The 15,502-nt window shown below is 51.3% G+C and overlaps 1 protein-coding gene across 2 annotated transcripts in view; it reads left to right on the top strand.

Moving 5' to 3' along the window:
* The window catches only part of TAF1A (TATA-box binding protein associated factor, RNA polymerase I subunit A), a 394,276-nt gene that overhangs the window by 318,292 nt on the left and 60,482 nt on the right, over nt 1-15,502 (top strand). For both annotated transcript variants that reach the window (XM_086927938.1, XM_086927937.1), the window contains exon 9: nt 12,519-12,642. In XM_086927938.1, coding sequence (XP_086784064.1) covers nt 12,519-12,642 — 124 coding nt within the window. The remainder of the gene's footprint in view (nt 1-12,518; nt 12,643-15,502) is intronic.

Genomic DNA, 15,502 nt, shown 5'->3' with positions numbered 1-15,502 from the left:
GGTCATGGCTCATCTAGTGGGCTCCCTCAGTATGAGGGCAGATGCCGTGTCGCATTTGACTGGAATACTTCAAGTGGGAGGTACCTCCAGAAGTAACAGAGGTGATCCTTTCCAGATTGGAGTTTCCAATTGTGGATCTCTTCGATCTGCCTAGTATAGGAAGTGTCCTGTGCTTTGTGCCATAAACTTCCCTCTGAATGACTCTCTGGGAGACACCTTCAGATTCAACTCGTCTCATGGCCTGCAGCCCATGTTTCCGCCACTTTTGCTTTCGTCTAAAGTGCTGTGAAAGATGCAGGAGGATCGGGTTGAGTGGATTTTGATTACCTAAGACTGGGTTTGGAAGATCTGACACACAGGTCTATCAGCATTCCGCACTCTGCAGCTGCTTTTGCTCCCGTGCAGATCAGATCTGCTCTCACAGCAGGATGGTTAAGTTTTCCACCCCAAGCCCCATATGCTAGTAGCTACACACTGGAAGATTGAGTGGAGCCTTTTAAACTTACTGATGGAGTCTCAGATGTCATCAAGGCAGCCTACCACCAAATCCTTGTAAGTAGGTAACTGGGCTAAGTTTGTTCAGTGGTGTGAGTTGCAAGGCATCAACCCATTTGTTTTGCCATTCTGATGTCTTGCAATTTGAGTTACCCACCGGCTATAGCATTGACTGCAGTTGAGGGCTATATGGTGGCCCTGTGTGCCTTCATGTGTTTTTCTAATGAACATTCCCTGTTTACCTAGGAGGAGAAATAACTTCATAGACTGGACCCCAGACATGCCGGGACAAATGGACCTCCTTGCATGCATTTGCCAAGCACTACTTCCTCATGCCTCAGGCATGCAGTGACTAGTGCCTTGCCAGAGATGTGTTGCATGACTTCAATGATTTACAAGCACTACTACTCCCCATCTCCAAGGGAACTATTGCTTTGAGACTCATTTATAAGGGGAGGAATCTGTATGAAGATGTATTCTTCAGAAGAAATGTTACTTGCCATTAGTAACAATATTTATAGGGAATATGTAATCCTTCCGCTGAGTCTTCACCACTCCAATTCTCCCATGGCAGTTAGTGCTGTGACAAATAAGATCCAAACTTATGAAAACACAATATGTGCTGTATTGTTTGCCATTATTACTTTCTCGGTTACCTTCTGCATGCGTCACTCAGGCAAGGAAAAAGTCCAGTATCTCACGCCAGCACGCTGGTTGGTGCCTAATGCACTCCAGTGTAACCATGGGGCTGATTTATATGTTGGTGGTAAGAATACTCCATCGCAACGGCGCTGAAGTATTCTTACTTACAACATAATGGTCTGTTTGTCCAATTTAAATGAGGGAGGACCCTGGATGTAACCACGGTGGAAACTACTCCATCTTTGCCACAGTATAAAAGATGTTTTATATGCACTGGTAGAGAAAAAACGGTCAGCGGTTTTTCCCCTAATGTAGTGCTAGTAGCCCCATAAGCTAACATGAAAAGGATTTATTAAACTTAATAAAGTCTATCCTTGCTTGGTAGCTAGCTAGCAATATCATTTAAAGTATTAAAATAATGGTTCCAATAAATCCAACAACTTGCTAAGGTTGGTTTAATTATAACCATTATAGGCGAGTCGTTTTAGAACTTACTATCCTGAGATTACCTAAAGCAGCCTCTTCTGATTGGTCAACCTTTGACAGCCTGTGCTAAGCTACTCCCTTAGTAGATGTGAGGAGGCCTGGGGCTGAAATAATACAGCCATTTAGGGGGAGGAGATTTGCTTCCTGGAAAAGCCAGGGAGAGGAAGAGGGCTGGGTAGATAAACTGGACTTCAACGGCAGGAGAACAGATTTCGCAGGACCCAGGCCAGCCCCCTCTTCCTTGATCCCTAGTCAGATAGGAGCCCCCCCAATTAAGGTTAAGAGGCAGGTTGGAAGGTGAGTGTAGTGTGTTCTTAAGTACACCTTTGTGTTGGGTTACACAAATACACGCACCAAGGTGAGATTTTCTCCTTTTTGATTTTTGGGAGAACAGTGCATTTTGGGTCACAAATATGCCACACTTTTCAGGAAGTGGTTGTAACTGAGGAAGGTAACTTTATCCCTATTTGTTGGGGTCTCTCTCCACCCCCTCCCACACTTGCCAGCCTTGAATGAAGGATAAATATGGGAGAGCTGCAGGAGCTTCTTAGAACACTTCCTGGCACAAAAGGAGGACTGCCCCTGCTGGACCCTTGGCCTTGCATCATAGAAGGCTTGCACTCTAAAGGACTTCACCTGTTGCACTCTCAAAGCTAAACAAAGAAAGGAGTGTGCCTGACTCAAAGAAAAAGGAGCAAACTCCCTGATCAGCAACAGGTACAACAGAGGTACAACAGAGCTGGATAAGTCACCGTTAAGCCCAAAGAGAGGGTCACCCAAGCTGACCAGTTGCAACTGGATTCTTCCTAGACTGTGCAGGTGCATTGTGGGAAATTGAGTCCTAGCCCCAAAGCGGTAGTCCAGAGTCTCTGAACCCTTGGACTGAGCTAGTTTCCCCTTATGTCCCCAAAGAAACCAACGACAAGATCTGCGAAGAAAGAAACTTTCTGCAACATTTTGCAGAAAGCTCTAGGACGAGACTGGTTCGACTTCGAGAGTCAAGCCGCCGCCATTGACTCGCAAATCAGCCTGACCACGCTAGTTTTTCCCTCTGAAAGCTCCGAAGCATCTCACTGTCGATATTGAGGGTAAAGACTTCCAGAGACTCACTGAGTCATCGCGCTGCAGCAGGCTTCCGTCTTCTAATCAAACTTCGGATCTGAAAAACTCAAGGACCCGCCTACGAGTCTGTCGACGAGAGAAAAGCTCCAAGAAAGAGTCTAAGTTTGAAGGTAAACTTTTTTTTTTTCACAACCAATTTTATTGAGCAAAGTAGGCAATAAAATCGTGGCACCCCACAGATCGGAGATCACCACCAACAGTACAGACACAATGTATTAGATGAGTAGCAAATGTTCAATCAGGCACCGAAAAATAAGCTCAATATGAATAGACCCCCAACCCACCCTACCCCGCCAACTCCCGACCCCCCCAGTTCCCAGAACCCCCCCCATCCCCCCTCCCCCACGCACGTGTACATGTAGCAGCAAATAAAGGGTGTAGTGCGACAGGTGTGTCGCAGAATCGGGCCAACAATTATTGCACAATCAAATGTCCTCTTCCCGTTCCGCTGGGGGATCCAGCGTCAGTCCTCTGTAGTCGGCCCACCGCTTCCAAATTTTGTAGTGTTTGCGTGGGCAGCCCCTTGCCTCAAAGATCGGTTTTTCAAGTCCCATGTAATAGTCCAATCCAGCTTTCCACGCAGACAGGGGGGGGGGGGCCCTCACTCCCTTCCACGCCCGGGCTAGATGCCGCTTGGCAACTACAAGCCCCAAAAGCAGCAGGTGGCGTTTATAGATGTTCCCACCAATGCCCTCCATAACATGCAGCAACCCCAGTCGATGGGTGCGGGGAAGATCCCAACCTAGGACCTCGGATAGACAGCTCCACACACCTCTCCAAAAGCCAGACAATCGAGCACACGACCACACAGTATGCAACAGGGATCCAGGCACAGCGCCACAGCGCAGGCACTCCGGGGATTCAATCAACCCAGCCTTCCACAATCGTTCACGGGTGTAATAGGCCCTGTGCAGGTATTTGAATTGGATGAGCCGGAGTCGCACAGTGAGGGCGGTCCCACGCGGGGATTCTAGGGCCTCCCTCCAATCGTCCTCATCTAGGGGGCCCACATCCACTTCCCATGCCGCCCGAAGAGAGAGTAGGGTAGAGGAGCAGTGGATGACCAGTGTCTGGTAAATACGGGATACCTTCCTATCTCCCAGGTCTCCCATAAAGACCTATGCCTCAACCGGGCTAAACTCAGGGAGGGAGTCTAGATGGGCAATGCTTGGGGTGAGGGCGTGGCGCAATTGTAAATAGCGGAAGAACTGGGACTGAGGCATTTGGAACTCCGTGCGAAGTTCCTCAAAAGATTTAAGGGTAGTGCCGGACATCACCTGGCCCAGTAGCGAGATACCAATCGCCTCCCAACCCTCAAATCCGGCCAAGGCCGAAAGCTCTGGGAGCAGGCCATTATGCCATAGCGGTGTCTCCGCTGTCAATTTGCCCCACCAGCCCATGCGGCATAGGGCCTGTCTCCACACCGCAAAGACCACTCTTGTGACCGACGGCAGTGCACGACGCAAACGGGCTGAGTATAGAATGGTGTGTAGTGTGTTATCGCCCATAAGCGATCGCTCCAAAGCATATGCCGGGTCCCCCCTGTCGCTATACCACCACTCGTTGAGGACAAGTAGTTGAGAAGCCTGGTAGTAAGATAGGAGATCAGAGGTGGCCAGGCCCCCGCAATAGGTAGATAGGAAGCATGTCTTCAACGCCACTCTGGCCGCACCGCCAGCCCACAGAAAACGGCCTAGCGCCGAATTAACCTGGCGAAACCACTGCGGGCCAATAGGATAGGGGAAGTTCTGCAGCTGGTACAATAGGCATGGGAGCGCCACCATTTTGAAGATGGCAGATCTTCCAAAGATGGTGAGAGGCATCCTGGGCCAAGTCTTGACATCGGCCTGGACCCGTTCCCACACCGGCAGGATACCGCGGTCCCAAGCGACGGCGCGCGACTCCGAGAGAAAAACGCCAAGGTACTTCAGCCCATCTGTTGCCATGCACAGTCCTGCTGCCCAGGGGTCCGCCACAACCCAGCCGCCCAGCACCCATAAGGTTGACTTGTGAAGATTGAGCTGAAGGCCGGAGATCTCGCCAAATATGCGCATGACCTCCAGAACCCGGGGTCCTGAGTGCTGCAGGTCCGTGAGGAAAAAGAGGATATCATCCGCATATAATGCAATTCTATCCACAAGTTCTCCACTCCACACAAACCCGCGTATCTGTGCATCAGCACGCACCCGAGATGCCAGGGGCTCCATCGCCAGGGCAAACAGGTACGGGGACAGTGGGCAACCCTGTCGGGTCCCCCGACCAATCCGAAAGCGCCCGGACGTGGCACCGGCCACCCGGACCGAGACCGTGACATTGGTGTACAGTAATTTCAGGTATGATAGGAACACCGGACCCAGGTTAAGGCGGGGCAGAAGTGCAAACAAGTATGCCCAACTCACAGAGTCAAAGGCCCTGTCCATATCCGCTAGCAGGAGTGCCGCCTGTTCGTCCCGGGCCCCCATGGCATCCACCGCCGCCTGTGCCCGCCGGATGTTATGGCGAGTGGCTCTACGAGGCATGAACCCGGCCTGGTCGGGGTGGACCAGGTCCGTAATATAGGGTAGTAGGCGGTTCGCCAGGGCCTTCGCCAAGATTTTGGATTCTATGTTTAATAGCGAAATGGGCCGGTACGAGTCGTGCCTGTCAGGGGCCCTGCCCGGCTTCAGAAACACCACGATCTCGGCGTGGCGGCAACCTGCGGTAGCTCCCCCTGGACCCGTGCTGCCTCAAGCGCGCGTCTGTACTGAGAACCCAGCTGGAGGTGCAACTTATTGTAAAATTCGCACGGGTAACCGCTTGGGCCCGGCGCCTTCCCGGGATTGAGCTGCCCCAGCGCCTCTCCGAGTTCCTCAGCAGAGAGCGGAACATCCAGCGCAGTTCTGGTGTCATCGGAGACGGCCTGTGGCGACAGGCCATCAAGATATGTGGATACCTCCTCCGCCTCCAGGGAATCCCGGGGGGCATACTGTGCCTCAAAATAATAAGCAAAGCTAGCCGCGAGGCGGGCCGGGTCCGTCACCACCGAGCCATCCTCCGCCGTGAGGCCCGGCAACGTGAGCGGCTGGAAAGTAGCCTGACACAGCCTGTGGAGCATCGTGCAGGACTTGTCGCCCCAATGATAAATCCTACTGCGCGTGGCGAGCCACGCCTGTCTGGCCTCATCGTGTAAGACCGAGGCATAGGATTGCTGCGCCTGCAGGAGCTGCCGTATCACAGCCTCATCCCCCCCCCTCTCGGCCACGCTGTTCCAAGGTCTCCACCCGAGCGGCTGCGGCTGTAATGGCCTCCCGATGTTTCCATCGGGCGGCTGCACACCAAGCGATGTCTACCCCCCGTATCGTGGGCTTCAGCCCCTCCCACACCACCAACGCGTCAATGTCCTCCACAAGGTTATCGCGCCAATAATTATCAATCGCCTCGCACAAGTGATGAACATATTCAGGTTGCTGTAGATGCCATGAGGACATCCGCCAACGGAACGGCTGCCGTTTCTTGGGAAGGTCTATGGTAGCCACAACGGGGGAGTGGTCGGACAGACCCCTGGGCAGGATAGCAGCGTCACTCACACGACTCAAACAGGCACCAGGCATAAAGATGTAATCGAGTCTCGAAAAGGAGCCATGCACAGCCGACACATACGTGAACTCGCGCGCAGCCGGATGGAAATGGCGCCATACATCCACCCAGCCCAAGCTGTCCGCTGTTGCACGCAGCCTAGTATGCGGGGGCAGGGGGAGAAGGATCCACAGCCACTGGAAATCGTCTCTGGCGGTCTGAGCCCACATTTATAACTTCATTCCAATCGCCCCCAACTACCGTCAACACATCTGGGATTTCATCCCATATCGCAAATAGTCTCTCCGACAGGGCCCACTGCATAGGGGGGGGGGGGCATAGACACTACCAAAAACCACAGGTTCGGCACCCATCCTTCCCTTGATAAACACAAAGCGGCCCTGAGGGTCTATCCACGGGTTTTCATGAACATAGGCCACCCTGCGATGAACCAAGATGGCCGCCCCTCTCGATCCCCTCGTAAAGCCGGCATGGTAGACCTGTTGAAAGCCAAACCTCTGAAGGCTAAGGACCTTGGAGCCGAGCATATGAGTTTCTTGGAGCAACAGCACATCCACCGCCTCCCTTTTCCCCCAGCGTAACACTGCTCCACGTTTGATTTTATCTAGCATCCCCCTCACATTCCATGTTACAACACGTATGGACTTATTGAGAAGCATAGCAGTCTGATCAGCCATTATCCAGGTGGTTTCCCCCACTAGGCCCCCCGCGCCACCCCAACGCACACCACCACCCACTCAATCCAGCAGTAATATACACGTGCGGTTCCACCCACCCATCCCCAGGCCCCCCCACCCCATCCCAGTCCTGAACCCACCCCAACAACAAACCAACGCTCCCCACATCCCCATCCCAACTCCCCCCACCCCTATACCTCATAGAACACTGAAGTATCTGTCGCGGCATGAATAGACCCGGATCCAAAACCGAGGACCCAGGGCCAGCCATACCAAAGGATCCCAACATCCCGATCACAACACCCCCTCCCCTCCCCCTCCGACAACACCCACAATCGTGAGGGTCAAAGGCCCTTGGAAGTCGCCTCCCGAGCCCCAACAGTGTCACCACATATAGCCCCAAAGAGTCTCAAAGGTAGGTAGACTGGCATTGATGGTTCCCCCACACAAACAGCACCACTAAATGATCCATTGCAAAGTAGGGCAACACATTACCGGAAAAAACCAGGGCCCAGGCCCCAACAGGGTTCAACTGCCAGTATCTGAGTGTTCAGAGTCCATTGTTCCACTGGTCTGCGTCGCAATAGCGGAGGCTGACCGCTTGCGTGATCTGGACCTCCGATGTCGACCTTTTCGGGTTTGGCGGTTCGTCTGCTCCTGCGATGATCCCCTCGACCCGCCCGGATCCAGCCCCGGCTGGGCATACGGCCTAATCCTCACTGCTTCGTCCGTCCACCGAAAGACCTCCTCAGGTGAATCAAAGAAATGCGTCCGGGACTGATACACCACCCATAGGCGAGCCGGGTACAGCAGAGAGTACTGGAGCTTCAGGCCCCGCAACTTGGCTTTGGCGGCTACAAACGACTGTCTCTGCTGCTGCACAAGCCTAGTATAATCAGGGAATATCATGATAGTGTGGTTTTCATAAGAGAGTGGGCCTTTGATCCTTGCTTCTCGCAGTATAACATCCAGGTCATGGTAATTCAAAAGTCTTGCAATGACAGGCCGAGGACGCTCACCCCCCGGCGGCCGCTGTGTCAAGGCCCTGTGTGCACGCTCGATCACAAAACAAGAAGACAGGGCCCCCGGCGGGAGCCAGCCCTCCAGCCATCTGGACAGGAACTGCTCCATATCGTCCTTCTCACACCTCTCCGGAAAACCTATAAAGTGAAGGTTGTTCCTGCGCGCGCGCCCTTCGGCATCCTCCACTCGGGATGCGAGAGCCTTTTGGACACGCTCCATCTCCGCCATTTTCTGCTTCAGCGTGCCAATGTCTTGCAATGACAGGCCGAGGACGCTCACCCTCCGGCGGCCGCTGTGTCAAGGCCCTGTGTGCACGCTCGATCACAAAACAAGAAGACAGGGCCCCCGGCGGGAGCCAGCCCTCCAGCCATCTGGACAGGAACTGCTCCATATCGTCCTTCTCACACCTCTCCGGAAAACCTATAAAGCGAAGGTTGTTCCTGCGCGCGCGCCCTTCGGCATCCTCCACTCTGGATGCGAGAGCCTTTTGGACACGCTCCATCTCCGCCATTTTCTGCTTCAGCGTGCCAATGTCCGTCTATGCCACCGAGACCCTGGATTCCGTCTCTGTAATCCGCTCCACTGCATTGCGGAGATCTTGGCGCAGCAGTGTAACGTCTGCACCCACAGCCCCAATCTTAGCGTCGAGCATGTCCCGGGACTGGGTGATGGCCGCCAAGATCGTCTTGTTGTCCGGCCCTGCCCCGCCGCCACCGCCGGGCGCCCCAGATCCACCACTGGGCCCTGTAAATTTGTCCTCCACCTAACCGGGCCGCACACCTCGAGATCAGGGCAAACACCGTCCTCAGCGGTCCCCAGTGAATCCCAAAGAGCAGACCCACAGCGGCGGGCACAGGAGGCTTCGGGCCCCGAGTCAGGGCACAGCCAAAAGTGTCTCTGGAATGAAAAGCGACAACCGCCGCGCCTAGGTCCAGGCCAGTCTCAATGTCGCGAAACTCGAGGCCCCGGTCTCACAAGGGCGGGACAGGCCTCCACCACGCCGTGTCGCCTGAAAAGGTTCTCCAAAGCACGGCGCCAGATCGTAGGGCACCTCTGCAACTCGGCGGCACTTGGAACTGCAAAGCCGGACGGGGACCCGCCCAGCTGATGCGACCTCCGGCAGTCTGCTACCGACCACCTCCCGGCCTCCTGAAAATCGAGGTCCCGCTCCACCGCCTGCCACCAGGCCGCACTCCGCCGCCGGCGTCTCCGGTCCCCGGGAGTGTTGAAACCACGGGGTCAGCACACCGGAGGGATCAGGGCACCCCCAGGAACAGATGCCACTCACGTGGTATAGTCAGTGGGCTCGGGGGCCAGGATAAATAAGCAAATTGTGTCCGGGCCGGCGGGAGCTCTACAAGGCTGCGACCGCCATCTTCGCCCGCCAAGCCACGCCCCCCAGTTTGAAGGTAAACTTTTGACTGGGGCTTAGCACTATGACCCGCTCTCTGTCCCCATAAGCTAAATTGAGGCTTTTTGGAACTAGAATGCATGATTTTTTATTTCATCTTTAAAAATTCATATCTTCTGGTCCCTGCATTGTATTTTTTTCTTTTTGGTATTGTTTTAAAGATATTAATATTTTCTGTTTTTATCAATTGCTGTTGGATTTTATTGTGTTGTGTCTTTTACTTATGTACTGTTTTGTTGATACTAAATGCTTTACACATACCGGTCTCCTAAGCTAAGCCTAACTGCTCATTTGCCAACATACAAAGGGTGGAGCAAGGATTAATTTTTTGAGACTTGACTGGACCTGTTAGTAATTGTGGTATTGTTACTAGCTGAAGATGAGTACCCCCACCTACTAATAATCCACTTCCCCTATACCCCTCTGATGACTCGCTGGAGTGAGGGCCATCTGAGGTTGACCTCTTTGTCTGCCCACTTAATTAAGATGATTCAGAAAAGGGGGTGGTGATGAACAGAGTGTCTGAATTAAGCAGACCACTCTTACCCAGTCCAAAGATCAGGACTTGATCCATCACCGTTTTTTAGCTCACTGCACCATCCCAGCTCAGAACTTGGCTATATGCAAATTAGTCTGACCCTGGCCCAGTGCATCATGGGAACAGGGCAGACCAAACTACCAAGCCAATTCTCATACTGGGAAGGAAACAAGCTACCGGGGACCAGTTTCTGGCATTTCAGCCGTCTTCGGCCCGGCTTGCTTGAATCCTGATGGTGCAGTGAGAAAGGGACTCATGTCTGAGTATACCCTGCCACACCTATAGTGGCCAAAAACGATTCAGAAAAGGGGGTGGTGATGAACAGAGTGTCTGAATTAGGCAGACCACTCTTACCCAGTCCAAAGATCAGGGCTTGATCCATCACCGTTATTTATCTCACTGCACCATCCCAGCTCAGAACCTGGCTATATGCAAATCAGTCTGTCCCTGGCCCAGTGCATCATGGGAACAGGGCAGACTAAACTACCAAGCCAATTCTTCACCAGAAAGGAGACAAGCTACCGGGGACCGGTTTCTGGCATTTCAGCCGTCTTCGGCCCGGCTTGCTTGAATCCTGATGGTGCAGTGAGAAAGGGACTCATGTCTGAGTATACCCTGCCACACCTATAGTGGCCAAAAACGATTCAGAAAAGGGGGTGGTGATGAACAGAGTGTCTTGAGCTAAAAAACGGTGATGGATCAAGCCCTGATCTTTGGACTGGGTAAGAGTGGTCTGCTTAATTCAGACACTCTGTTCATCACCACCTCCTTGTCTGAATCATTTTTGTCCACCATAAGCGTGGAAGGGTATACTCGGATGTGAGTCCCTTGCTTATTGCACCATCAGGATTCAAGCAAGCCGGGCCGAAGACGGCTGAAATGCCAGAAACCGGTCCCCGGTAGCTTGTTTCCTTCCCAGTATAAGAATTGGCTTGGTAGTTTGGTCTGCCCTGTTCCCATGATGCACTGGGCCAGGGTCAGACTAATTTGCATATAGCCAAGTTCTGAGCTGGGATGGTGCAGTGAGCTAAGAAACGGTGATGGACCAAGCCCTGATCTTTGGACTGGGTAAGAGTGGTCTGCTTAATTCAGACACTCTGTTCATCACCACCTCCTTTTCTGAATCACTTAATTAAGATGGTAGAGCATGCAGGTTATTTTTCATTGCATATCACCGCCAGGAAACAGGCCCGGACTGGCCGTTGTGGCCACCGGGCAATCCCCCGGGGGGGCTGCATTGTTAGGGGCCGGTTTTGGCCCCCTGGGGGCCGTTTTGTTACAGTGCCGTTTTTGCAGCTATGCTGCAAAAACGGCCCTGTAATAATAAAAACGGCCAAAACCGGCCCTGGCACAGAGCGCGGTCGCACCCCAGGGGGAGCCGCCGAGCATTTTGCCAGGGCCGGTTCTGGTTCCCAGTCCGGCCCTGCCAGGAAAACCCTGGTGGTAAGGGGCAGTGAAAACTATCTAACGCCCCTCACCTTGGCAAGGGGGTCATTTTTTAAAACATTTTCTAAAAGAAAGTCCTGCCTCTAGATTTTCTTACTGAAGAAACAAAACTACGTTTCACAGAAAGCTCCGTCATCTTGATGACGGTGTTCCTGCCAATGCTACAGTAATGAATGCAGACATGACGTCAATTCTAAATTTGGTGGTTGGCAATTCTGTCAGGTCACTGAGAAATGTGCTCCGTCGCCCTGACAGACTTTCCCCCCGTCCGCCAATATACACCCAGTCTGTATGTCTGGAGGTGGAGTGGCGGCTGAAACTGCTTTGCGTCACGTGGTGGTGCATGTTGAGGAACACTTCTGCAGACTAATCTGAAACAAATTGATCAGGTGAATCGTTTGTGGGAAGATCATGTACCCGCCACAAATATTGCTACAGAAGGTAAGCTATTCATACAGGTAGAGTGGGCAGAATTAACAGAAAGATGGCGAAGCCTATAGCTCCCAGGGGTTCCACTCTTCCTGCTTCACAGCGCTATCCTTTGCTTGGCACTGCCAGGGTTCCTGCGCAGAAGGTGTCCCTCGCCTGTCAGTAGGGCAGGCGACGTTTTATGCCAGTCTGACCGATCGACCCACAATTATTCAGATTGCTAAGAAATCAAGGAACTTCAGCTACTTTAATTGTTCACACGGCGGCCAATCACAAAGGCTGGATTTCTCTGTGGCACCTCACGGTGGAAGTGCCTCCACTTAGGTCTTCATTAAAAAGTAACCCGCTCATTCAAGCAGGGCCGGTAACGAGGGGTGCTGGATCCATTCGATTACACCACAGCTTTGTCGTGTTTTCGCCGGGAAATTTCACTTTCTGCAATCCGGGGCAACATGCAGAACTTGGTACAGTGCATCCGGTTCCCGCATGCTATTCCACTAAAATACCTTTTTCTCGTTATTTTCCCATCCCCTGAATTACCGGCAATGAGTCCTTAAGGGTGCCCGATGTCATTGAAGCTTTATTGCATCTTCAAGTACGAACTTTTACTATTAAATGAGCTGTTTACGATGTTGGCGCTCTGGCAATGACCTGCCCTTTCCTGATATTTCAGATCTGCCGGAGCACCGCGAGCTCGCGCTGCGGGTCCTCTTCGAGGTCCTGGATTACTCCGCGTGGAAGGAGCGCGAGGACCCCTGGGCCTGTTTAGCAAAACAGATGAAAGCTGCAGTTCAAGGGTAAATATGCGATACTTATACGTGTGCGCTTGCTTCTGATAGTCTGCTTAATGCATCTGAAAGCAAAAGCTGTGTTTACCAAGACTTTATTGATACTGTTTGATGTGCGCTTTCAGCTCGTGGGCAAAGATGGAAGCCATCCAGGCTTTATTTGGTGAACCGCAGGAACGCCAGTAAAGTTTGCACATTTACCTTTTTAACAAGCACGTTCCAATGCACGGAAACTAGAAATAAATTCCGCGTGCTCTCTGAGAGCTGCATGTTTCTGACACTCTTATAAGGAATGTCCATAGTACTGTTAGTTTAAGGAGCAGCCTCGTGACAGCAGGACTTTCAGAGATTTTATTTAGTGTTCCCCCATTGGGCAGAGCAAGAAGACGTGTGGGTTTGTCCAAATGCTTTGTCCCTGTTGCAGTAATGGTATGCCCAGCTCACACATCATCTGGCTTGTCTTTAGTGCCTGTTGGACGTAGAGCGTGAAGTGTTTGGTTATCGAAGAGAAGAAACCTCACCTTGCTGTATGTGTAGATTTCAGAGTGCTGGGGATCTGCTTTGCGAGTACTCTGGACCGAATGTGCATTTTGTCTTTGATCTTCCATGTCCCTCAGCATTCATTGTTTACGCTTTGGCCCCATCTGTTTTTCCCAGTTTGCAGAGGGCAGGATGTTTGCTCTTTACAGGGCAATGTTTTGGAGGCCTTCTTTAGATCTTCATTTCTTCAGGTACTCTTGGATGTTTGGTGTACATTTGAATATTCTTGAGCTTGGGATGAACCTAAGACGATCCACATTTCTGCAGATGTGGTGTACCTTCATTGTGTAGAGGTCTTTTCCCGCTTTTGTCCTTTGCTTCTAGGGATAAAGGATTAGACACCTTGGTAACAGGATCCCTCGAAATTCCAACCTCATCTGCTTCCCTCTTGATGTTTGTTCAAACTGTGGATTCTGGGTCTGTTCTGACTTGTTCTTTCTAGCAAATGCCAGTGAGGTTTGTTTAGACGATGTGGATCTTTTCGAGGCCTACTTCAAGTTGGCCTTTCTGACTCCAAGTATCAGAGGAAAATAGCTGCCTTGTGTCTGTAGATTGCGAATTGAAGAGTGGCAGCTCTCCTATTGCCACCTCGACTTTCTTCATAGATTTCTCAACATGATGTTTCTATTTCGCGATGAACTGAAAGTTATATGCAGGACGATGAAATGGCTTACTTTTCCTATTCTTTTCCTGATAAGTAGACTTTTTCCATTTTATGCTCAGAATACATAGACCGCAAGATTATGAGCTTTCATTTGTTTTCATTCATGCATTTGCAATATGCCCATGACAGCCAAATTATTCCATTCATTTGTATTGCCTGGTTGGTTTGCAGTTATTGAATCCTTACTGGTTTCCTTAGTATTGGTAATTTGTGTAGCCCTATTCCCATATCTGCAACATCCCTCTCTTTGGGCAACACGTCTAGGCTGTCGCCAAACTATACAGAATCGAGGTCTGGTGTGCAAAATGTATGCAGAGCTTTCAAATCTTCAGACATCATGTATTGCTTGGTGTCTCCACTGCATTGATTCCCTGGAACCCCACGTAGAAGTACAGTAGACTGCTAAAATCAGGGCTCATAATCATCTGGCTGAGTGCCATGCCCTTAGTTAAATTTACTGTATGTTGGCTATCCCTATTGTAGTGCAACATAATCATGCCAACTCTATATGCTACCACAGCCATATGGCGAGCCGAGTCGGCTCTTATTTACATCTCACTCAGTTGGAGAGACCTGATGCACACACTTATCATTCCATCTGTTTCAGCTGGTTTCTTCTCACACATTGATGTGGTATCTTAGTATTTCTCTATCACTAAAGCAGTGGAGTGGTACAACCTCCCTTCCCAGTGGTCTCCTACAGCTACTCAGGTGGTTGCAGACAGCAGTGAGGGCTTGAGACGTGGACAGAATCTGTGAGCGCTACCTACTACCTTTTCTAAAGTACTATCTAAAGTTGGGGGGTGCCTTCAGTCCCATGTTGGAAACATAGCTATGCCTAGCTGAAGGCCACATCTCAGGTAGTGCTTATACCCAAGACTTGGAGTGATAAGATCATACTACCCTGCCTCACCCATCAAGGTTGATTGCAGGTGGGTCCCACCGTACTTCACTCTGCTACGAAATGCAATGAGCCATCTAGCCCGGGCGCCTCTGTCTCCTATGCCTCACCCGAGCAAGCTGTGATCCGGAGGGCCCTGTAGAATATGCTACATGGTGACTGAGACCAAATCTTATGACCGAGTGTTCACCTGGAACTTCAAGGGAGCCACCTGTCCTCCAAAACTTGCTCCATGCCTGTTCAGCGTCCACCCCTAAGGATATTTTCTTTCCCTTTACCTTCATACCAGCGTTGCATCACCAAAACCAATCAGGGTATCCTTAGGGATAACTGCTCTACAGGTGTGTCATGTTTACCTCTAATCTGGGGTATTACCTGGCATTTAGTTTACAAGTCACCCCCGGGACGAGGAGGACTGCAGGTTAAACCAGAGGAAAGCAATGACCTGCAATGTGATACACAGAAGTAATACAGGTCCTAGATGTGTGCTACTGCTATAGGCTGTGTGTTTGTGTCATTTGCATATAAATAACAACCACCTTGGTATGCAGCAATTTAATGCAAACAAGCTAAAATGCATTATGGAAGGCAATCCATCTCCACCTGAATGGGTGAGAAAAAGGGCTGTGTTGTCTTTTGAGGTTTAGCAACAAAAGGTTTAGCTGTCTGCCAGAGCCCATGACGACACGAACAACAGAACATCAATATGGGCCACCCCACTTAGCTATTTCCCTGTTTGCCTCCGCCCCTATCAACCTTTGCAT

This window comes from Lissotriton vulgaris, chromosome 6 (genome assembly GCF_964263255.1).
Source record: "Lissotriton vulgaris chromosome 6, aLisVul1.2, whole genome shotgun sequence".
Lineage (NCBI taxonomy): Eukaryota > Metazoa > Chordata > Amphibia > Caudata > Salamandridae > Lissotriton > Lissotriton vulgaris.
Note: the sequence above shows the minus strand (reverse complement) of the source record. Positions and strands in the feature narration are given on the sequence as shown.